Source organism: Chlamydotis macqueenii, chromosome Z (assembly GCF_036417535.1).
Source record: "Chlamydotis macqueenii isolate bChlMac1 chromosome Z, bChlMac1.mat, whole genome shotgun sequence".
In the NCBI taxonomy this organism is placed as follows: Eukaryota; Metazoa; Chordata; class Aves; order Otidiformes; family Otididae; genus Chlamydotis; species Chlamydotis macqueenii.
In genome coordinates, this window is record NC_141593.1 from 59,067,279 (window position 1) to 59,092,685 (window position 25,407).

Genomic DNA, 25,407 nt, shown 5'->3' on the forward strand with positions numbered 1-25,407 from the left:
GATTAGATGGCCTGTAAAGGTCCCTTCCAACTCAAACCATTCTGTGATTCTGTGATTCTATGATAACTTCAAAATGCAGAAGGTGGATGAGAAAGAAAATAGTTATCTTCCTCGGATGTGTGATGTTATGCATAACAAAGGACAGAAGAGGAACACTTGCTAAAAATACTAGCATCTCAAGAACAAACTCTAAAACGTAGGCAATTTATAGTTGTTCAGAAATATAAGTTACTATTTGAATATCTGGTAATTCAGAAAATAAAACATCCAACAGTTCCTCTTGATGCTCTGCACTTGAACTATGCACGCAGAGAGATATATTCCCTCTGTAACACCAGGAAGAAGAAAATGTCTTCAGACACTTTCCTACTAACACATGCTGACTATACCAGTAGTAATACCCTCTCCTTACTGTCATCAAACTATTTTAAATAACAGAACAGAAAATAAATATTCAACAGATGAAATTCTGCTTCTTGCTTTTGATTAGATACGCTAACCGATTCAGAGGAGGAGACTATACAGTAAAGGACCCTGAAGAAGTCATGATATTTCAGGACAGAGACTCTCCTGCAGGTGATGTGCACCTCATGAACAGAGTACTCGGTTACCTTTAATATTCTGTAGGGCACACAGGTATTCTTTCTCTCTCCCCAACACCAAACGCACACAAGTTATTCCTCTCAACTAGAAAGAAAACTGTTTCATGAGTCTTGCAAGATTTAGACCCAGAGAAATGTATTTTAGCGATCAGGTTCCACCTTTCCTGAAGAGCTAGGAGATTGCTGTGGGCCAGACAGCAATGCCTGGGGAGCTTGCATGCTTTGTGCTGTGGGAGAGGGCTGCCAAAATCATGATTATGCCACATATTCCCCTTTTGTCTTCCTCCTCCCTCATTCACAACTGGATTTGGTCTTGGTTGGTAAGGTAGGTTGCTTAGATTCACTGAAAAGAACACACTTTCTCTGCTCCCATTTCTCCTCTTGCCACTGTCTGCTTTCCGAAGAAAACTGCATTAAGTGAAAGGACCCAAAGGGTGTTTCTGAACTAAAAGTTCACAAAACCAGTGAATTTGAAACTTGTCAAAAAAGCTTCAAGCAAGATACTTACTGTCTCACAGGGAGAAAGAAAACGGAAGGTGGACCATGGCTATCAAGCTGGCGACAAACAGTGTTGAAGATTGGCTGTTCTTCTGCATCGCTTCTCTGTTTAAATTATGCTACTCATTCACATCCCAAATGCTCACCGTTCAGTAGCAACATCTTTATTTAAGCTCTGCTATTTTTTTTGTGTGTGATTTTATAGTTACTTTGGGTTGGTCCATTTGGTTATCTTTCACACTGTCAGAAAAATGTGTAGCAGTCTCATGGACCAACACAGCTTTAATGCAAGTAATGAGGACTAAACCCCCCTCTTTATCTTTAAAGCAAAAATGTATCTTTTCTTGCATGGCTTGTGATTCAGGTATGTAAAACAATAACAAAGGTAAAGGCAGGTGTATGTACAGAACTGGTTGTATACAGGCTCCCGTGCATTTCACTGCAGTAGCTTAAGAGAAGCCTGTTTATATTATTGCTAACAAGAACATCTTCCTTGACTAGCAAATCCAAAGTCACTACCTTAAAATAGGATTCAACTACTACCAAACTGATTGGAATCTGCAAACAGCATTTTCAAATCTGTGTCAGTGTTTTGGCAGCTGACATCTTCCTACTGCAGCATTAAAGTAGCGTTAGAAAAGTGTTTTGCCTATTTCTGGTTTTAGTAAGAGGAGGGAATTCCTCTCATACACAAGAAAGCTCTTCTACCCATTGACAGAGATGATTTTCCACATTAGCAGGTCATGATGCTCAATATACAACAAAGAAATACTTCAACTTACAATATTTATTTCAGCAGGTTGTCCTATCACAAAGCTATCAAATAACCACCGGGTCCCAGGTGTAATTAATCAGTACCATCACTGTTACAACAATAAAATTGTAGGCCTTGCTTCTTTTCAATTAGGAAATCAACATAAAATACCTAACCTGACTTGGAAAATATAATCCTTCCCACCATATTAATTTCAATTGACTTCCTTGAGGTCTTTTCAAAGGCTCCCATCTGGCAAGCTGAAGGCAGTTCTGCTTCATAACTGAAAAAAAGTGCTTGTTTTTACTGTGGTTTAAAGGTTGTTGATGAATCATTGGACTAGAGTCTTGTTTACACTACTCTTCCTTTTTATTACCTAATCCTCCTTTACTTCTTGAAAGTATCTTCCTATGCCTCAGGAGTACAAAGTGACTCTTAAATTAAAATCATGCCCTTTACATTTTGGCCCCAAGACATCATTAAACCCTCATACTTATTCATTAATAACCATCATTAGTTGTTTTGTCTATAAGTATTTATAGACATAATTGTCTATCTACAGAAAGGCTTAACACTGAAAAAAAAATCACAATTATGTGGAATTTCAGGACAACAAAGATCTGTAAATACAGATTTTGCTTATTAGCCTATAAAGAATAAAGGCTTATTCTCCACACAGTGATAATACTTATCTTGCCTAAATAATTATGCATCTTAGTCATCTGTGTGCACCATACTTGCTAAAGGACTGCATCTGACTAACATACTTTCCTATCTGTTTTCCATTATCAATATGCTAAAGCACTGAGCAACATAAAATACAGGGAAAGAGCACGGATTCCAAAAATACGCAGATAAAGTAAAACTCAGATTACTGAGCTGGAGTTGTTTTCCCATCTTTGACGTTTTTCAGAACAGGATACCTGTAGCAACAAGCGTTAAATTCACAGTATCAATTCAGGTGTGCTCACAAAGTTACTCCATCAACACAGGGAGACTGCCCATTAAAAGGAGAACGTGGAACAGGATTCCTGCAGTTGCATACATTTTTTTTTAATGCAAGAATAAGTGTAAACCTGATGTTGCTGCTTTAAAATGTGCCACTTAACAGCAATAGTCCTAAATTCACTAAAATACAATGGGCCTTTTCAGGACAGATGTCATTGCAAGCTCAAAGCAAAAGATAATGCACCTGGAAATATACTTTGAGAGTGTGTATTTTGAAATTACCTCCATACCAAATGTATAATTTTCTCAGCAAAATATTCTCCTTTCTCCCCACCTAAAATCATCCGACAGATTTTGCTTTTAAATCAAGGCAAGAGAACTTTTTAAAAATTATTTTATTACACTGTATGTGAGAAAAGTGACAAGAGCTCGTGTTGAAGCCTTATACTCCCTGGATTCTGACAAATACCAAATTTTAGTTTAGTTCGTTTGGACAGGATTTCAATGACAAGTTAAGCAGCAGTCAGGGGCACTTCAGGACTCCTGAACAGCAGTTTAACCTTTGATATCAGCTTCATACATTCAAAGGCTATACAAACAGGACTGTCAGGCCATATATCCTGTATAACACAGAACAAAGAGTCTTACAATCATAGAATCATAGAATGGTTAGGGTTGGAAGGGACCTTCAAAGGTCATCTAGTCTGACCCCCCTGCAAGAAGCAGGGACATCCCCAACTAGATCAGATTGCTCAGAGCCCCATCGAACCTGGTCTCGAATGTTTCCAGGGATGGGGCTTCCACCACCTCTCTGGGCAACCTGTTCCAGTGTTCTACAACTCGCATTTTAAAAAATTTTTTCCTAATATCCAATCTAAATCTACCTCCCTCTATTTTAAAACCATTACCCCTTGTCCTGTCACAACAATACCTACTGAAGAGTTTTTCCCCATCTTTCCTGTTAAGCCCCCTTTAGGTACTGGAAGGCCACCATAAGGTTTCCCTGGAGCCTTCTCTTCTCCAGACTGAACAACCCCAACGTTCTCAGCCTGTCCTTATAGGAGAGGTGCTCCAGCCCTCTGATCATCTTTGTGGCTCTCCTCTGGACCCTCTCCAACTGGTCCATGTCCTCCTTGTATTGGAGGCAGAGAAGTTGCCCAGAGAAGCTGTGAATACCTCCTCCCTGGAAACATTCAAGGCTATGCCACATGTCCCTGCTCCTTGCAAGAGGGTTGGACTAGATGACCTTTAAAGGAAGTTGGGTCTGCAGACATGTGAATTATCAGCCAGCTAACCGACTAAACCTAACCAAAATCCTGAGACACACAGGCACAAGAACTAAGCAAACCTCTCATTTGACCTGAAGGGAGGTTTTTTTCACACTATGTTAATTTTTTTTATTACAGCTATTTAAGAAAAAAAGTCTGCTATGTGTGGGTCTAATAACGAAAACAGATACAGCCATTCAAAATCTGGCAGTATTTGACAGGAGGAAACAAAATATTAAAAAGGCTGCATTGTTGTTTGTTTGGTTTTTTTTTAAGACAAAAATGCATTTTAACTTTGGAATTAACATTTTTCATGGAAATATTAAAATGAACGTAGTTTATATCACAGTTAAGTTATATGCTTCCAATGTACTAGTGTATGTATAGACAAGATGAAGCTTTCACAGAGACAAGCTTATTTCTCACATTTGCTTTCTCATTTTTCTCGAATGCTTAGTTTTACCTAACATGAAGAACAAAGATTTTCTTCTTCACACCTGTAAGTTTTACTTGAAAATGTCTAGCATATTCTCTTTGAGCAAAAAGAAAATTAACTTTTACAACAGAAAAACATTACACTTTGCAGGGCCTTTTCAAGAACTAGGCCCATTTCAACCAAACAATTTTATGTTTGAAGCAGGAACCACAGAACCTGCAGAGCAATCTGTTATGACTTTGTTTACAAAAAAAAATTTATTAAATAATCACAACAAACATTTGGACATAATCCAAAGGTTTGGATTTTTTTTACTTTCTATTTTGTGTTAAACACTTCTACTGGTAATCTTTTGTGTATGACCCAGCATATCCTTTTTCAGACACCTCATTAGGATGACCATTCATCTGCTGTTTCCTCAGATGAGGTGCCAGGAAAGACCTGCAAATAAGACCTCTACATTGTCGTAGTTCAGCCCCAACGGGGACCAGACTACGCAGTCTCTCTCTCACTCCCCCCTCTCTCCGAGAGAATAGGAGGAGATTTGACAAACAAAAGAAAACCAGGAAAAAAAAAAACCAAACACGTGGGTTGAGATTGAACAAAAAGTAAATTTAACAGTAATGACAGAAGAAAACAAGACAGTGATGGAACACAAATACAGTACAATATCTCACAACAGATCTCCACATCCAGACTCTTCCAACCAGCAGGGAGCCTCCCTTCAGCACCCTCCTCACTTATATACGGAGCATGATGTCAGATGGGATGGAATAGCCCTTTGGCTAATTTGGGTAAATTAACCCCAGCTGTTAGCTAATTAGTTAACTATCCCTGCCATAGGGGCTACCAGCTTCAGTTCTCCACCCAGCTCAGGTAAATATTAACTCTATCCTGGCCAGAACCAGGACATTATTCAAGTTAAAAAAAAAAAAAAAAAAAAAAAAAAGAGAAAAGAACACGAACGCTCTTTCAGGCAGCTGTTTCAAACTAGGAAGTCAGAGCTGAGGCCAGCAACAGATAACGAAGGAAGGAAAAAGCTTCTAGCTTAGGTCTTGACACTGCTGGTTAAGTCTAGAATCAAAAGCTTCTAGCAAGAGATTTCCAAATCTTGCCACAGAAGTTAAGTAATTATCTTTATAAAACACTGTGCTTAAGAGATTAAATGAAGGCCAACATATTGTGCCGTTCCAGAGAGAAACAAAGTACCAGCTGCTTAAAATACCTGCAACATTTCATGGAGGGGGAGCTACTGAAGAACAAAAGGCCCTAACAAAGAATAATTTTGATACTACTAAGTCCATAATTCTGGTATTTTTTTTTCTCCTGCAGGCAAAACAAACATCTCTATTTCCACTTTCTCTTAAATCTACATACACCCCATATACAGCTTGGATGAGCTTTAAAGGCTGCATTACTATTTTATCATCTGGGGTAGCTGGTAGCCATGGACCAACCACTCTCAGTACTAGTTTGTAAGAGATGTGGAAGATGATAGCACTTCTTGCACTAGCATGAATTCTATCTGTGAGCACGCCTAGAAGTATATGTTCCTTGTCATGTTTCCCCAAATCCTGCTGAGGTCTACTTCATCAAATATAAAGTTTTAATACAGGAAAATAAGCTGGCAAGGAGGCACACATCTGCCACTTTTCACCAGTATCCTATTGGTTTTGGCTTCCTTGTACTTTAAATTTTGGAATAACATAATTGAAAACCTCAGGGGCAGACTCGTGGCAACTGTCATCAACTCTGTTCTGCTGCAGTACACAAGTTACACTGCAAAGTATGTCAGACAGCTCAATATGTCCCTCAAATATGAAAATTACTGTCTTCTACTGCTAATAAAATAACATATCAATATTTGTAAAGTGAGATACTAGGATGGCAGACATATTCATAACGGAGTAGCCAGAGAGCTATTATAAGACTACTAATTTTTAATCAATCACTTTTCCAAGAGCTTAATTCCACTTAATTTCAAAGTTACTGGAAAAATCTGTAACTGCTTTAAGACAGTTTGATTAGACTCCTTGAATATTATTCCCATGTACCAACATTTTAGGAATTGTGTCTATCCAATGGCCACAGAAAAGTTTTTGTGCAGTTAATTAGTACCCATATACATATTCAAATACTAACTTTCTGTCCTGTAGTGATTAATTCCATGTCCCTTAAAGTTTCTGCGAATACTGGAGTATTATTTATAGAAATACATTCTAGAAACCAGTCTTTTCTCCTTGAAAATATCAAGTGTAGCATAACCCACTGCAACCAGTGCAAACACCAGAAACATTACTAATTTTTAAATTTCTGAAATAACTTTACAACAATTATCCTAATAGCAAAGTATTCAAATGTATTTTTCAATTAAGTGTGTGAAGGTTCTACTACCTTTTTCAGACTTAAGATTCCAGAAGCTAAAAATACTTTAATTGTATCTGCAATAAGAAAGTAGCCACAACCCTGATATATATAAAAATAAATGTTCTTACAAGAGGAGAGAGAGCATGCACACATACAGGACAGAGTACAGGAGACCTAATTAGTAAAATGCAATTTAAACAAAAATTGAAGAAACAAGCTGCCTCACTATTACAGAGGGGATTCCTCAGAAACTTAGAACTTCAAATGTTGAAATTCCATAGTTCATACAGTTATTCAGGACACAGGCTTAAAAACAGTGCTAGTATTTATATAAAAAAAAAAAAAGAACACAGCAGCAATTTAATAGCACTTCTGATATTAAGAAAAATTTATTATGGAAAGTACTGTTAAGAAATATGTTTCATTGTACAGTTTGTTTTGAGTAGAATCAAATTCCACCACTGCTTTGATGCAAATATGAAATATCAATTACAAAGTCACTCCATGCCAGTAACTTAGAACTGAACTATTTGTTTTTGTCAATCTGTGAAACAGACTGTAAGCCTAAGTTTAATAAGCTGCAACTGCACTCCAGGTGGGAGAACTTGAACAAAGTGCCACATTAATTATCTTTTTGGAAACATTTATCATAACACGAGCTTTAGACATTACAGTTACCAGCAACACTCTGCTAAGAAAAGAAGGCTGCACATACTTCTAACTTACAGTTTGAAAATTTAAGCTATTTTTGTAACCCTAGAGAACTTAGAAAGTGCTGCACCTTCTTTCTAAACTAAAAATATACAATATAGATAGTATTTTACATATAATATTTTATACATAGTTGTTTTCACATTGTAATTAAAGCAGAAAAATTTACATTTTTATTTCGGTGGCAAAGACTTAATTTCAGACCCTAGTTTGAAGCTCCTGTAGCACTGTGAAGAGAAGATGTGGAATCATCATCAGGTAGAAAGGAAATGGTGGCAGCATCTGCTTTAGGAAGCACAGGTGCAAGCACATGACGACAAACTGGACATGTTCCCGACTACAAAAAAAAAAAAAATCAGGCCATTTGCACATTTTGCATTCCATTCTGTTGAAAAGCTAAAGGTTATTATTTACAAGTTATTTAATGTCTTCACAACAGCACTGCCTCAAAGCCAAATTTGACTGGATGGCAACCCGCAGCTAAGAGAAAGCTAACAATCTCAGAAGAAAGCTTTGTTTTGCTTTTACACCAGTTACAAAGCAGATACATCAGGCTGTCTGCAAGCTCTTCTTCAAAGAATTGATTTTACAGGTGGGGCCTTTTTTTCTTTTGCGGCAAAGATTAAATATAAACTAGGTACAACCCAAATCTAGCAAGCTGTATTTCGTCCTAGTTTTCAGCAAGAGCAGTTTACTATTACAGCAGAAAAAGACATATGACACAAGCAATATCAATGTGGTAATCAACACCATCAAGGTAAAACAAACAACCCACCAACAACTTCGTGCTAGAGGTGCTCTGATCTGATCTCTCTAATCTGCATCAGTCTTCCTCTTGTACCTCTTGAGGAAGTGATGCATTACACTGTAGGCTCACTGAGAATTAGCAAGTCAGGCTCATACTGCGTGTAAAGCAGAGTGCAAGGAAAGAAACACCATTCATTACTTACAGTCCTTTTGGTCTAGCCTCAATATGGCGTAAGCCTTTTTAAGGCACAAGGGAAACTTATCACAGGTTAAGAAAATGAGATCTAACACAATGTAGACTTACCCATGGTAAGTATTTTAAATTGACCTATAAGCATTGCAACTATCTCTCCTGCTAACTCGAGCTGTCACCATAAATGGGCCTGATACCCTGGCAAGATCAGAATCTTTGCTTTTCTCAGAGAAAACCAAGTCATCTTTATTTCAAGATATTAATACAGTAAAGAAAGCTTTTCTCATATCAAACCAAGTTATAACTCATCCATCTCTCTCATTCTTACTAAAAAGCAAACCATGCGCTGGAGCACCTCTCCTATGAAGGGAGGCTGAGAGAGCTGGGGCTGTTCAGCCTGGAGAGAAGAAGCCTCCGGGGAGACCTTATAGCGACCTTCCAGTACCTAAAGGGGGCCTACAGGAAAGACTGGGAGAAACTCTTTAGCAGGGCATGTTGTGATAGCACAAGGGGTAATGGTTTTAAAACAGAAGGATGTAGATTCAGACTAGATAAGGAAAAATTTGTTTGCAATGAAGATGGTGAAGCACCGGAACAGGTTGCCCAGAGAGGTGGTGGACGCCCCATCCCTGGAAACATTCAAAGCCAGGCTAGATGAGACTGAGTAACCTGATCTAGTTGAAGACGTCTCTGCTCCTTGCAGGGGGGTTGAACTAGATGACCTTTAAAGGTCCCTTCCAACCCTAAATATTCTATGATTTTATGTTTTACCTCACAAAAATATTCTCTCTATTCAAGAAACTGAGTGAGTACAGATACAAATTACCTTCCTCACTTGCACTAGAATTTGGTTCCATAATGCATAAAATTCAAAAGCTGGTTATTTCATGTTATTTCACCCCACATTTTCCAAGAGTTACAAACTGTTCTTCCCAGAATAATACAAATACTCCAAACCCCCCCCACCCCCCCAATACTGTAGTACTTACTTCCTGTAACCAAAGAGTTACACAGGGTTTGTGAAACAAATGATGACAGGGTAGCTCCGTTATGATTTCATCTTTCACATATTCACTGCAACAGATAGTACAAGACTGCTCTTGACCTATGGCCGTGATGAAGAAAAAGCATTATTATTATTATTATTTTGTTTTACATCTAAGATGAGCTGAAATTAAAATACATAATCAACAGTAACAGTAATGATTACAAAGTATAATGACACTTACTCCAGTAAAGATTAGTTCTCCAAACTGACCAAAGTTATAGGCAGTCTGATTCAAGATTCAAAATCTCTTAGAGCAGCATTGCCAGCGGCACAGTATGTTTAAATACTGCATATATGATATTAGAGAAAGCTAAATTTGTTCTTGTGAACTTTGTAGAAACTAATTCTTAATTATTTTTCCATACCATCATGTTCATCTGTGACAACAATCTGTGGCAGACAATCTATAGTTTCTTTAGTAGCTGGTGGATGAGCCCCTCCAATATCAAATCCAAGAGATGTCCAATGTCCCATAGCAGCCTGAAAAGGGTAAGCAGAGATCAAGTTCTTTTACTTACACAGGTAACATTCCATATAAAACAAACAGGCAACAAAAGGAATCCAATTCTAATAGTACTACTTTCTTAAATGGAAGTTATGTCTGTCAAACTAACCATTACATCAGTTTCATCTCATTATGAAAATAAAAATGAAGGTCAAAACAGTAACAGTTTTTTTTTTTAAGCCTTCTTAAAGTATCAGGACAGAGACACAACTTATTCTCTAACGAACATTTGCTCATTTCATAAAGTTTCAGAAAAGGCAGCAAGTAAAAAACTTAATAAAGCTTGCTAATACAGAACGGTCATTACATTTTGCTTTCTGAAAATAAAAGCCTCATTAATGTGTTTCCTGGCTTCACTATGGAATTACTCAGTACAAACAAAAACGTTAAGTACCTTGGCTACACTACCAATGTAAGCTGTCAGAAAAAGACACAACCCGCATAGATGTTTCTCATCTGTATAATGACTTAAGACAGACATAGTGCTCTGAATTAATCTTGTTTGAAACTTAAACTTTTCACCATGCAAATTCTTTAAGACTCTGATGCTACATGCAGGCAGATTTGATGTTTACATCATACATTCAACCCAGTAGAAAAAAAAGCAACACAGTTTAAGATGACTTGACATTTTGTAATGTTGCAGGTACACTAAACTAAAAAACAAACAAAAAAAAAATCACAACAAAAATATACCAGAGAAACATTGGATTCTGTACAAACATCTTCAGTAGTCTTTCCTCTTAAACTCTAGAGGAAGCTACTAGAGCTGCAGCCTGAACACGTTTGCACTTCTATCGCAGTGGCAAGGTAGCTCAGGCAACTGTCACACCACACATTTGAAACAGCAGGTTTACAACAGTCAAGTGTTTGTAGCAGCAGAGAGATCAGCATGAACCAACAGACAAATATTTACAGCTCTTATTGCCACATATTCTCATCTAGAAATCTGCTAATTTAAAGGAAATCTTGGGAAAGTTATCCCTAACGCATTATGCAAGTCTACACCTCCAATTTAACAGCTTAAAAAGATTCAATTCTGCTACAGCAGACAATACTGCTTTACTAACATTAAGTTGATTTCATTATTATAATGAGATTTTGCTACGGCTGCAATTGTCTGAGAATAATTTGTAAGTAAAAGTATTATGCTTTGTTAGATTAACTACTACAGCTGGAAAAATTAGGTAAGATCGCAGGCAGACAGAAGGATGCAGTATTACCTAGGTGTCAAACCTCTGTGTATATATCCAGTATTACCATGCTCAAACAGAAAACAATTTACAAAAGCATAACATTGTTTGCTTTTGAAAGTTACGCAAAAGAAACATCACAGACAAAGTCTCACAGTGACTCTGATGCTTAAAGCCCCAACTTCAGAACCAAAGCACAGCAAGGAAATGTCTGTTTTACAGCTTCTGTAAGATACTTTAATAACTTGAAAGATACCTTTGTTTCCTTCCTCTTATTACTCGTGCAACTTTTTACTGCTGCATGTATCATAAACCAAACACTGGACACTGCTAAAAACAGAAATGCTATAGCCTACAGCAGTTTGAGCTACACATAGGTGTGAATTGGCACAGGAAATATTTATAAATTATTTCAGAGATGCTCAACCTGTTCTATACTGCTAATGAGGTAAACTGAACAGTCCCAGATAAGTAATTTCTTTAAGACAAAGGGAAGTAAAAAAAAGAAACAAGTTGCACAAGTTACTGCATTTTAGGATCCCAGAGTCTTATAGAACACAGCTTTTAAGAAATGTATTAATATATTTACTTCTCCTCTCCAAATGTCACAATTAATTAGGACACATCTTCGCCACCCACGCTGCCCCCACTCTGCAGTTAGGATACACTTGAATTTTGGATGCATAATCATGTCACGTCCCTTTCAAGTGCTTCATAAGTACTAGTTCGTTAGACAAATTTCAGAAAAATTTCTGAGCTATAATAGACTCTTGTAATAAATTATGTTGTTATAGGTGGAAAAGATCTGGTTAATACATCTACTATTTTAGATAAAAGGATTCTGGGAAACTTAAGGAGGTAGATTAAGTAAATCAGTAACAGGTTGAAAAAAGTCACAATCATTAGACAGATTATTAATGATGTTATAATTAGACTCAACCCAGTCTGGTCATCAAATCAGAATAACACTTAAAGCTAGTGAAAGCGCAGACTTCTCTATTACAAAATCTCTGGTGCAATAATACTTATTAGCAGACAGGTTATTTTTTAAACTTGAAGCAAAAGCAGAGGTATGTTGCACCCGTAAGGTAGTATCAGACCAAGAAAGAATTAAGTAGTAGCTGTTTTCCCTAAAGCCAAGTCTAAATAACACTAAAATAGCATAACTGGCAACAGGTAGCCTGTTAGAGAGTTGAGTATAAATATATGGATAATATGTGACTGCAAAGTTGCAAGCTAGCTTGGGATATAGTTCAGAGAATTATAGCACACATGAAAACAGTAATATCTGGAAGGCGAAAGCAGAAGTTGTAGAACAAGCAGGAAAGCTATCTGGTAAAACTGAAATCTAATCATCCTGCAGAAAAATGCCCAGCAAAACCAGACGCCCAAAATAAGATGAACTATGTCAAGAACAGATCAAATCATTCCCTTTACTCTTGGGGAAAGGTATGAGGAGCATAAAATGCCAATCATGAGGGAAAAAAAAAAAAAAAAAAGACAACTAGCTTCAATTCTCATTTTCCTCAAGGAGCTCTCAAGCTTGTTCATCTTGACCTTAGTTACTAAGACACCCCTCACAGTGATCTCTAACTCCCTGCTTCATACGCATATACAGTTGCAACAAAGTACAGAACAAGAATTGTCATATTACTGTGTTGGTTTTGTGTAGCAGTGGGGCTAAAATAGCAGCTTCTGCGAGAAACTGCTAGAAATTTCCCTTTGGCGGACTTGATGGGTCTAGGGCAGACTCACCATCAGCCAGGGCTGAGCCAATTGCTGGCAGCGATAACACCTCTGCAATAACGTATTTAAGAAAGGGCAAAAAAATTGGAAAAAAAAATTGGAAATAAAAAAAAAGAAAAGAAAAGAAGTGAAGAAGCAGAACTGAGGGCAGATAGGGACCAGTGAGCCTTGTGGGCCTTGCAGCCCATGGTGAGGCCGGCTGCCCCCCTGCAGCCCACAGAGGAGCAGAGATCCACCTGCAGCCCGGGGAGGACCCCACGTCGGGGTAGGCAGATGCCTGAAGGAGGCTGTGGCCCATGGAGGGCCCAATGCTGGGGCTGGGGCAGCTGTTCTGGAGGAACTGCACCCCATGGCAAAACGACCCATGCTGGAGCAGTTCGTGAAGGACTGCAGACCATGTGAGGGACCCCACACTGGAGCAGGGGAGGAATGTGAGGAGTTCTTCCCCCGAGGAGGAAGGGGTGGCAGAAAACAACATGTGATGAACTGACTGCAACCCCCATTCTGTATTCCCCGCTGTGCCGCTCGGAGCAGAGAAAGCAGCAGAGAGAATTTGAAATGAAGTTAAGCCCAGGAAGAGGAGAGGGGGAAGTTAGGTTTTGTTCCTCCCTCTCATTATCCTGCTTTGATTTTACTAATAACAAGTTGAAATAGTTTTCCCCAAGTCGAGTCTGTTTTGCCCGTAACAGTAATTTAAGGATCTGTCCCTGTCCTTATCTCAAACCTTGAGACTTTTTTGTTACATTTTCTCTCCCCATTCCCTCAGAGGGTGGGGGGAGTGAGTGAGAGACTGCTTAGCTTGGTCCCAAGGGGGCTAAACTACAACAATTAAACATTTTCTATACATCCTATAAATGGAAAAATCAAATTGCATTTTCTACCAAAAAGCAAAAACATTTTCAGCAATCTCTCTTACCCAAACTTGAAAAGTTAGTTCAGTTTGGTCTCTGCATCACAAAACAAAAGAGTTTTTTAAAAAGATATATTTTTTTTTCCCCTAAAAATGCTGTATGCCACATTTTGGATATCTGAGTAAACACTGTGAGCACAGTACTAAAGATAAGGAAGAGTCTTTGTAATACTGAGCTATTTACTATTTCAAGGAAAAATTTTACATTTTTAAATTTGTGAAACACGGTTCTTCATCTTCATCTACAATTGTCTGACAACCAGGAAAGTTGTACTTAAAGGCTGTTTTGAACGTCCTTTGAGGAACACAAGAGTCTAGTCTTTTTAATCCAGTCAGGGACAGGGTCACATATTTTGTTAAGAGATTACACTGGCCTAGCCATTTGCAAAACCTATTTTCTAGAAAGCAGAAAACATTACATCCTGATCCTGCCCACATCTTGCTGTGGTCATTAAAAGATAGGATCTCTGCAAACAATTAAAATTAATTCTGGATAGATATATGTTAAAGAGCCTTTTTTTGCTCACTTTTTCTCAACTTCCAGAAATACTTGCAATACCGCCCAAGAGAAATGTTGGGTAGTTTTGGGCAATCCTTGCTCTTATTCACGGAACACTTTTAGTAACCACCTTCACTGGAAAGAGAGGTGCTCTATATATTCTGCTTGAGATTTGGTAGAAATACTTGGAGTTCTTACTCAAAACCTGTGTTGTCCATTTAGTCACAGTCAATACCGTTTTTTCTTTTATTACTCTGTTACCATTTCCTGCTGACTAATTCCAATTACGCCAGACTTCTATGTTCACCATAAAGTGCACAAATACTATTTAATAGAATTGGCTTTCCCTCTTGTCCAACATCCACAGTAAACTGTGCCACGGGTACCAGAGAATAATTACCTTTGTAGTCACCTACCTGCTAGCCAAGTGTGTTCAGTAACACACTGTTCCTGGGCACATTTAACATAATGACAGTATCTGTTTAGCCAGTCATGTACAGAGTCACCTAGGATTGCTTTTACAGGTCAGCCTGACAAGAGTGCACACATTTTTTTCTGACAGAATAACTATGGAAATGTTGTTACACAGTAATGAGAAAGAAAAACTCAAGAGCCATGATAACCTCAGTCTCCTCTTCAGGTGTTAACATACAGATTAAACAAAAGAAAAGATGGAATTAGTTTCCCCTCTCTATACAGAACCTCTTGCTTTGCTGCAAAGGAGGAGGTCAACTGCTTCTGTAGTTCTGTCCTTTCAGAACCAGCAGCTATGAAACAGACAAGGAATCTTCTCTACAAAACTTCAAAATACTGCTTTTATAGTAAGCATATCAATAGACCTTCTACACATTAATAAACAAGTCTCAAGCATCTCCCAATGAGAAACACTAACAAGATCCTACACAGCTGGAGGAGACCCTATGGCACTTGATCATGAATAATGCTGACCTCCCATATACCTTAGGGATGCACAATACCTGGAAACTGAACGACTGCCAACCCCATGGAACAACCCTTCCACCCTCTTGGAAAATCTCCGTAAATTTTATTCACAAAACTATTTTGCACAAATCCATGGAAAAAAATTATCTATGATTGTTCCACTGACTGTCAGCTTTATAAAGAATTTTAAAGTGTCCTTGGTATTTTGTCTGCAAGTACACTATGACATACAGTCTGCCCTGTTCACCCCTTTTAACTAAGAACTAGTAGTCAAACTGCCCCTTGCTGCCTCTAAACTTATGTCACACACACAACACTCAATTCAATTGTTGTAACAACATATTACATGTCTACACATCATTTAACTCCTATTTTGACAAACAGCCTGCAGGGAAGACTCCTGGCAGTGCAAGAATTGTCGCATTGCATCAAAATGAATTTAAGCTAGCCCCATATTCACTCTGACAGTGACCAATGTCATGTAACACAGAAAAGACAAAGATCATAACCATGCTGGTTCTTGATAACAAATGCTCTTGTTTATCCGAAGTTGGTAAAGACAGATGAAATTAAATTATAAGAAGGTAAAGATAAAAGGCTTTACCTGTTGCTTTTGGGTGCTTTGTTTGTTTGTTTTTTTTTTAAATTTAAAACAGAGTCAAAACGGTCAAACACAGAAAAGTCTCCTACCGAGGAATTAAAATGAGATACCCAGTTGTACTCTTGCCAAAAAAAAAAAAAAAAAAATGCTGGGATAATTCATAGGCACAGATCTAGGTATGAACTTTCCTTTGTTATGCAGGAAATCTGGCAAGGTTCTTTAGAATAACTTAAATGGCATATGTTTACACTGGTATAAAATTAGTATATTTTTTTCCTTTAAGAGGAAATAAATATATATATATTCTAAAAGGAGTAGCATTGATCACTGACTTCTTGCACTACATTATTTAAAAGAACCTTCAACATTTATTTTTAAGCCTGCAGGCCTGAAAGTTCAAGCTAATATAGGAGATAAATTTTTTCCCCGCTTCTCTTGATTTTCAGATTATGCTGAAAAAGGATTCAGTAACAAAAACTTATGTTAAAACATCACTGATGTAATACCACCAAAAGTATTTTAATACCTCCATAACTTGTTGTAAGCGTTCCTCTAGTTCCATAAATGAGAGAAACAGAGGATCCACATAAGGAATGGCTTGGGCAAGTCCTAGGCCATCACCAAACTCATCAAGTAGTCTGAAAAACATGAGTTAGGAAACATGGTCTTCATTTCAAAGTAAGTAGTAACAACATCAGGATTGGGTACATCAAATTACCGCACATCACCTGTTAACAACTGTGTGGTTATACTCTCAGATGGTTGTATGGGTTGACCTTGGCTCGCTGACAGCTACCCACCCAGCTGCTCTCTCACTCCCCCACCTAAACTGGACAGGCATGTAAATAAGACTAAGTCACCTTAAAGGGGAATCTTAATCTAACTGAAAGTTGAACTAGATGATCTTTTGACATCCCTTCCAGTCTAGGCTGTTCTATGATTCTACGAATTTATTGCCAATAAAAATGGGTCTGGATGGTAAGAAAAAAAGACAAAAACTAAGCCACCTTCCCCTTAGCCCTCCCTTTCTTTCCAGGCTCAACTTCACTCCTTCACATTCCTGACTCTTCAATGTCCCTCTACCCCAAGCAGTGCAGAGGGACAGGGAATGGAGTCTGTGGTCAGTCCATGGCAGTTCTCTGCTACACCTTCTTCGTCACACTGTTCCCCTGCTCTACTGTGGGGCACCTCTCGGGGGCTGCAGTCCTTCAGGATAACCTGCTCCTGCGTGGGTCTTTCCCACAACGTGCAGTCCTTCACAAGTACAAGGTCCTGCACACGGGTCGGGGCAATCCCAGGAACAAATACAGGCTGGGCGGAGAATGGACTGACAGCAGCCCTGGGGAGGACTTGGGTACGATGGTGGACAAGAAGCTCAACATGAGCCAACAATGGGCGCTTGCAGCCAAGAAAGCCAACTGTATCCTGGGCTGCATCAAAAGTAGCGTGACCAGCAGGTTGAGGGAGGCAATTCTCCCACTCTACTCTGCTCTCATGAGACTCCACCTGGAGTACTGCGTCCAGCTCTGGAGCACCCAACATAAGGCATGGACCAACTGGAGAGGGTCCAGAGGAGGCCATGAAGATGATGAGAGGGCTGCAGCACATCTCCTGTGAGGACAGGCTGAGAGAGTTGGGGCTGTTCAGCCTGGAGAAAATAAGGCTCAGGGGAGACCTTATAGCAGTCTTCCAGTACCTAAAGGGGGCCTACAGGGAAGACAGGGAAAAACTTCAGCAGGGCCTGTTGTAATAAAATGAGGGGTAACTGTTTTAAAACAGAGGGAGGTAGATTCAGATTAGACATAAGGAAAAAATTTTTTACAATGAGCATGATGAAACTCTGTAACAGGTTGCCCGGAGAGTTAGTGGATGCCCCATCCCTGGAAACATTCAAGGCCAGGTTGGATGGGGCTCTGAACAACCTGCTCCAGTTGAAGACATCCCTGCTTCTTGCAGGGGGGTTGGAAGAGATGGCCTTTAAAGGTCCCTTCCAACCCTAACAATTCTATGATACTCTAACCGCTCCAGCATGGGCTCTCCACAGGCACAGCTCCTTCAGCAAATACCCACCTGCTCCACTGGAGTCTTCTCCAGGGGCTGCAGAGGAATCTCTCCTCCAGCACCTGCAGCATCTCCTCCCTCTTCTTCTCTGACCTTGTTCTCTGCAGGGTTGTTCCTCTCACATCATCCTCACTCCTCTCTCTTATAGTCTGCTGCGCAGCATTTTTTACCCTTTCTGAAATACTTTCCCAGAGACATCATCCTGCAGTGGGTCCACTGGAGCCAGTTGTGCCCCACATGGGACAACCTCAGCCTCTCCTCAGAGGCCGCCCTGCAGCCCTCCCTGCCAGCATCTGCTCCCAGTACAGTAGTACACTCAAGACAATACAGACTTTAGAAAAACATGATGGGAGCTTTTACAGTTGACTACTCTAGAGTAAAAGGGCATATAGTTCTGCTAATAAATTTCATATGCACACTATTAAGCTCATTTTATACTAGCATTCAGATTTTGATTACATCATATGCCACAGTTCACAACATGGCAGGTATTTGAGTTCCATTTTCAACATTCTGATATCAAATTTTTAAATGGGCACAAGCAAAATCATGTAGAGATCTGCACACGCTCAACAGACAAAACTTAACAGACTATTAGAGAAGTACCTTCCTTCCTATGCTGCATAATTAAGAAGCTTACCAAGGCTAACCTCCAACACTTAAAAACCAGTTTTTGTCCCTATCCCACAATTCCTTTGCTAGCTTGCTGCCTGGCACTGTAAGAACACAATCCTTACTTCTAGCTTGGACTCTCACACATTAGTTCCTGTTGTGCTTTTTCATAATTTAACTTCACAAGGAGAAAATATCAGCGGTTTCAGCGTGCCTATGCTGTAGTTTATAACATTTTTAATAACGCTTGCTCTCCTCTGCTTAGGTCTCACTGGAAAGCATTCTGTCTAGCTCACTCTTACTTGAAAACAAAGGTATTACATTATTCTAGTATTAGGCTGCGCAAGTGGCTCCGATCACTTTCTTCCTGGTATTTGCAAGATTTTTGTAATAAATATATTGCAAGATTCTTCAGTAATCTAATGACAGAAAATTGAGCGAAGCATTCAAAATTATTATAATATTAGGTAAGTGCATAGTACTTCAAATAGAAATAAAATAGGCTTATAACATCTAACTTACATCAGTTGCAAAAGAGAAAAAGATCAATTACAAAATGCACTGACTTGAATGCTGATTACATTCATATTGCTTTACTTTTGTTATACTTCCACTATACTTACCATCCTGAAAATTAACTGAAAAATTACACCCATCCCTTGAATATTTAGTGGACCAGAATGTTCTCAGATCACATCCTGATTTAGCAATTCTATACTCTCTTATATTCATGTTTATATTCTATATTTATAGAATATAAACTTCTTGTTAGAAGACACATAGCACTTCAAGTACCTTAAGCCATAAAACTCAGATTATCAGCCTTTGAAGCAAGTGCATACTGACAGCCATGAGTATTTTTGACATCTTACATAAAAAGCAAAACAGTAACTAAAAAAACCTTTGAAATTAATGCAGAAAACTATAAAAGGCATACCTCCACTCCACATCCAGGTCTTCACTCACACTGGAGTCATCTTCAAGGTTATTATTTCCATCCAACAAGAAGAATCCAGGATGCACAAAATCACTAACCAGATCATTTTCCTCATCACTGCTACTTTCTACTTCTTCCCGGTACTGTAACCAAGGAATCTCTCCTTCCTCCAATAATGTCTGTTCCCTTCAAAAAAAAAGTAAGTTAAAAGCTAAAACTAAAAAGCTAGAAGAACTTACCAACACAAGCAAGCAACAAAAGTTATACATATTACAAGGGCTAAAGATGCATGTTTTTTGGACTGCAGAGTCCCAGATTAGGAATTTAGCATTTGCTGTAAAAAAACAAGAAACTCCCAGTGATATCAGCTCCAAACTCAGAATCTAGTAAAACCCGTATTTCTGTGGTAGAATTATTTCTTTAGTGCTCAAGGCCAGCTGCACAGAAAGGATCTTACTTTGCATTTTCCTTAGTGCAGGCAGTATCACTGTCAGGGCCAGTATATTTGGTACTGAAGATTTTCTTATTCATCTACAAGTTCCCAAAGCCACTAAAAAGAAAGGTCTCTTGACGCCCTGGAACAGCCTTCATAGGGGAGCTTGGCCTGAATGCAAAGAGATACTATTTGCAAGAGGAGCTATTTGTATAAGAAGAAAGATTCCTCACACTCCTGGATTTTCTAGAGGAGCACATGTCACCTGGATGTTTAAAGCCACAGGGCTGTGAGTCCCACTTTCCTTATGAAAGGGCAAACAAGCAGGAACCATGTTAGAAATGGGTACCTTTGCAGGCTGTTCACGTAAAAGAAAGCTGAAGAGTACATTTTTCCATTATTGTTGCTCTGAAACATGAGTTTTCGTGATGTTTTCATAAAGCCACACTAATTCTCCAAATCTCAAGAGACAGTGATGCTAAAAAAGCAGTAACAATGATTTGGACTGCTTAGTAACATGTACTGTCTACCTAAGAGTGAAAGAAGCTGAAAAAACAATTAGGGACATCATTTTTTCCCCTGATTTGAAATGACTCCTCAGATTATTTTGATGAAGGCAAATGACTATTGCTAGTATAGTTACTACTTTAGAATTGATGTTATTCTGTACAGTGTCATGTGCATACCATGTTACTGCTGATCTCAGAACTCAGAGAAAGTTAGCTAATAAAATAAAAACATACCCTCTTCGGAGCAAGGAGTCTGTGTTCTCTTCTACACCACTGCTGCTGCTCTGCATTTCCGGCTCACATTCCTCCCTGCCTGGGACAGTCTCCCAGCTCTCATCACTTGAGGACTGATCTTTTTCTGTAGCAGTAAAATAGGTAGCCACAGCTGTAGACCATTCTCCATCACTGCATTCCGAGCTGCAATTTAAACAAGGCAACAGGGTGTGAATTCAAACACAGCTTCAGGGGAAAGAAAACAAACACAAACACTCTGTGATTATGTACTTTTCTACAAACATTGCTTTCCTTTTAATTTGGTATTATTTAAAGATGTATTACAAGGCAAGTATACAGAAAGAGCTGATTAACAAAAATCAGTTCCTAAGAAAGAATTCTGCCCATCCCACTTTACAAAAGTATTTTGTTCTTCCACCTCCACATTTGCAGAGTATATGAAACAACTCAGGAATATAAGTCTAGACCCACTATACACATCTTTGGTGAAGAACACAGAGAAAACAGCAGCAGTGACACTGAGAACAGTAGTGCTTGCTAACAAACCAATAAGCAATGTCAGCATTACCTCTCAGCCAAACAAAACTTCAAGTAACAGCTCTCATAACCTCTAAGCCATAAACAATGGTTTGTTGCTTTGTTTTTTTATTTTAATCATACCAAAATGCAATAGATGACTTACTGCAAATTATATAATTCACTAGCCCGAACAGATGAATGGCAGGGAGTTTTTCAAAGAGAATTTGCTCAGCCACCACATAGAAAAGGGCAGTAAATAACAAGTTGTGCGCAGCTTAAATAAAACAGTGACATTAACAGAATCTCAAGACAGACGAATTTACCTACTGCTACCTTTGGTAATGCCACTTAGAAGGGTCACTTGATAATAACAGCAGCAGGTGACACCTGCCAAAATTCAAAGTATAGTTAACTAGCTATGTCACTTCAGAAAGTTATAGAAAACTAATAAATAGGTAAACAAACATACATGCTTAATAGACCACATCTTACACAGCAATCCGCAACATCTGCGGCTCAGTTTTCAACCTTGTAAACTCAGTATATCTATGTGTATCAATGTTATCTTCCCATCTACAAACTTTAAAGAAACCCTCCTTCTGTCTAATATTACAAGTACAGGCCAGTAAAGTTTGCTATTTTATGAATTACAAGTACTTTTGAAAAACTGCATATTAAACACTGCAAGTTTTACAAGAACAAAGACGATCAAGACAGATTACAAGGAAGCATTTTAATTTGAAGTACGAATATATTTTTCTATCACAATTTTGATGACTAGGGAAAGTTATGAAAATAAGAATATGTATTAACTTTGCACTATTTTAAAGTATTGCTTTACAACAGAAATCATATTTGTTAAGAAATTCTGATGTGCAGTCCAATGCAACTTCCACCGCACAACTAAAGCTGAATACTAATGTTCTAGAACCTTTCAGGTTTTTTGTTTGGTTTTTTTATTCTTTTTTTTTTAAAAAAAAAAGTTATCTAACCATACTGTAAGACTAGCTCAAATATTCAAATATCTTATTTTAGTTTTCTCTATTTTACAATACAGCAATTATTTCAAACACAGTTTATAATAATATTCCTAGGTCATTAGTCAATTTTGTTCTCTTTAAAGTCTCTTCACAAACGCTAATTCAAACCAGAAAAGAGGATATGCCTAAAGTCATTAACACTGAACAAAGGAAAAACATTGAATGTGAGTATATCAAAAGTTAGGATTTAACTGTGCCCAATTCTGCAGAGATGCAGAACATCATTTAATGGTTAGAGAGTTATAGACTTGTCACTTGTCAAAAGCATAACATTGCGACTTAGCATCTGCACATTAATTTTCTGATAATAGTCTCTCCCTTGGCTGAATCCGCCCGTACTTGCCATACGATCCAAAACTAAATGGAGGGAGCTAGCGGATATGATTCTTATCCTGCCACTCCTGCCATCCAGGGACCTACCACGACCCTTCTGACTTAGAGCATATGTAGTTCCAACAAATATGCAAGACTTTCTCTTTTCCACACAGCTTCTACATGCTGACAACATAATAGCTGGGCACTTCCTTGAAGTAAAAATGTGAGGTCAAGGCCCAGGCTGCAGCAATAACCAAGGTTGGAAATAAGTTGACGTTGAGTTGCAGGATGTAGTTTGACACATCTCAAATCTGCTTTTTATGCAGCTACACATTTCTACTTAAACATGCAAATGGTTTAACCATTTAAACATAAAACTTTACCTTTTGAGAGTGGAAAGATATATTACTCCTTTGTACAGAGTAATCACTGACAACTCACTTCACAAAGATAAGTCTTTTGAGGGTTTAGAGCACATATATATATATATATTTTTTTAAGTTAAAGAACACATAAGCATCCTGTTCAGTGGTTCAGTTATTGCCACCATGATGAACATGGTTACTTTCAGATAAGCAGTCTGTATTTGGTTTTGTCAAGCTACAACAATCCACCATTATTGACGTAGTTCAGCCCAACTGGGACCAGACTACGCAGTCTCTCTCTCGCTCCCCCCACCCTCCGAGAGAACAGGGAGAGATAATATAAGGAAAAATGGCTCAAGGTTTGAGATAAGGACAGGGAGAAAATCCTTAAAGTTACTGTTATGGGCAAAAAAACCCCTCAACTTGGGAAAAACTATTCATTTATTACTAAAACTAGCAGGATAATGAGACAGAGAGCAAGACAACCTCCCCTCACCCCTCCCTCTTCCCGAGCTCAACATTATCTCTACTACCTTCCCCCCCCGAGCGGTACAGGGGGGAAGAGGGAATGGGGGCCGCAGTCAGTTCATCACGTGTTGTTTTACGCCACTGCTTCATAGTCGGGGGAAGAACTCCTCACATTCCTCCCCTGCTCCTTCATGGGGTCCCACCCATACGCCACAGTCCTTCGTGAAACTACCCCAGTGTGGGTCATCTCTTCCACGGGGTGCAGTCTCTCCAGAACGGCTGCCCCAGCAGGCCCTCCATGGGCCACAGCCTCCTTCAGGCATCCACCTCCCCTGGTGTGGGGTCCTTCACAGGCTCCAAGTGGATCTCTGCCCCTCCGTGGACCTCCATGGGCTGCAGGGGGACAACCTGCTCCAGCATGGTCGTCACCACAGGCTGCAGGGGAATCTTGGCCAGGAGTCGCATTACTCCTCCCCCTCCTTCTTCACTGACCTTGGCATCTGCAGCCATTCCTCTCACAAGAAAATTTCTTCACAACAGGCTGGCAGAAACCTCTCAGAATCTCTTCACATCATCCATCTCATCTCTCCACTTCTTGCAGCCAGTCCGGGCCGAGTTGGGCCCAGTCGGCTGCCTAGCGAGAGGCCAGAGGGTGAGGCCTGCAAGGCCCACGAAGCCTGTGCCTCCCCCTCTGCACCCACTCAGCATCTTCACATCTTCTCTTTTTTTTTTTTTGTTTTCTCCTTCTTAAATATGTTATCGCAGAGGCATTATCACAGAACATTCTGCTACCAATCGGCTTGACCCTGGCCAGCAACAGGTCCGCCCTAGGCCCAGCCAAGTCCACTGAACAAAGGGGAGCAACTTCTAGCAGTTTCCTACAGAAGCTTCCACCTTAGACCCGCCCCCCCCCCCCCCCCCCCCCCCCCCCCCCCCCACTAAACAAAACCACAACAACTATGCATCATGGAAGCTAACGCTATAATTGTAAAATATACTCCATTTCCTCCATTGCATTTTAATCTTCTGGGAGCAGCATTTCAGAAGTGGAAAAGAAAAGATTATGCAGTAGTAAAGTTTTCTGAAAAGTAAACCTTACAAGGAAGGAAGGGATTCATTTGCAAGTCCACCTATATCTTTGATATTAAAAAAACCCCAAAATTAAGTCTACTATCCTATTTTATAATGCTTTAATTGGGAGCCCATAATATTTTAAGGATAACAGTTTATGCAGATTAATTGTCATGCTGTTCTCTCCACAAAAGCAGTGGAAACAGAATCTACTAAGTAGGTTAGCTTATGAAGCCTAATGGCAAGCACACACACAAAAAAGCCCCATCAACATCCAGTAGATATGACTTGTAAAGAATGCAGTTTGAACAGAATCAATAAGATGAAAGCAAACTAGAAGAAATACAGGGGAAAAAAAGCCATCACAAACACTACTGCATTTACAAGGTTAGAAATCTTTTTTTACCCTCAAATAGCTCAGTTTAGCTCAGTTACATAACTCTGATTCACAGTAAAGTTTCTAACCAGCAAGATATGAGTAAAAGTTAATTAACACAAGGTTTATCCAATAGTCTGAGTAGAGATTCCAAAACAGGATAAGCCTGAATACTACACCTAGTGTCCAGGTTGGAGCCATTTGTAGATCTGAAATGGTATTCATTAATAGTTCCTTTGGAAACACCTAGTGGTCTAAAGAACTTCCGTTTTAAATAAGAGATTATAAGCAATCCTATCAAGTTATTCTTCAGATATGACGAGGAAGAATAATGTATTTCAAAAGGCTGGACACAAGAACATACATAGACTGTCATGCAGAATATTGAGATTTGATGGCAAAAATAACAAATTCTGAATATAAGTCTTGAAGGGAACTTTCAAAGACCCATAACTTGCCAAACACCATGCTGAACAAGGTTTTCCCTCTCTATCCTCCA

The 25,407-nt window shown here is 39.0% G+C and overlaps 1 protein-coding gene across 3 annotated transcripts in view; it reads right to left on the reverse strand.

Annotated features, from left to right (window-relative positions):
- Positions 1–7,340: 7,340 nt before the first annotated feature.
- The window catches only part of PJA2 (praja ring finger ubiquitin ligase 2), a 37,996-nt gene continuing 19,929 nt past the window's right edge, over positions 7,341–25,407 (reverse strand). For 2 of the 3 annotated variants that reach the window (XM_086770984.1, XM_086770981.1), the window contains 7 exons: positions 20,755–20,937; positions 19,579–19,764; positions 18,039–18,212; positions 16,495–16,606; positions 9,938–10,052; positions 9,514–9,629; positions 7,341–7,921 (listed from right to left, as the gene is read on the reverse strand). In XM_086770984.1, coding sequence (XP_086627110.1) covers positions 7,790–7,921; positions 9,514–9,629; positions 9,938–10,052; positions 16,495–16,606; positions 18,039–18,212; positions 19,579–19,764; positions 20,755–20,937 — 1,018 coding nt within the window. In that variant the 3' untranslated portion in view covers positions 7,341–7,789. The remainder of the gene's footprint in view (positions 7,922–9,513; positions 9,630–9,937; positions 10,053–16,494; positions 16,607–18,038; positions 18,213–19,578; positions 19,765–20,754; positions 20,938–25,407) is intronic. The other variant, XM_086770982.1, reaches the window with a different exon arrangement.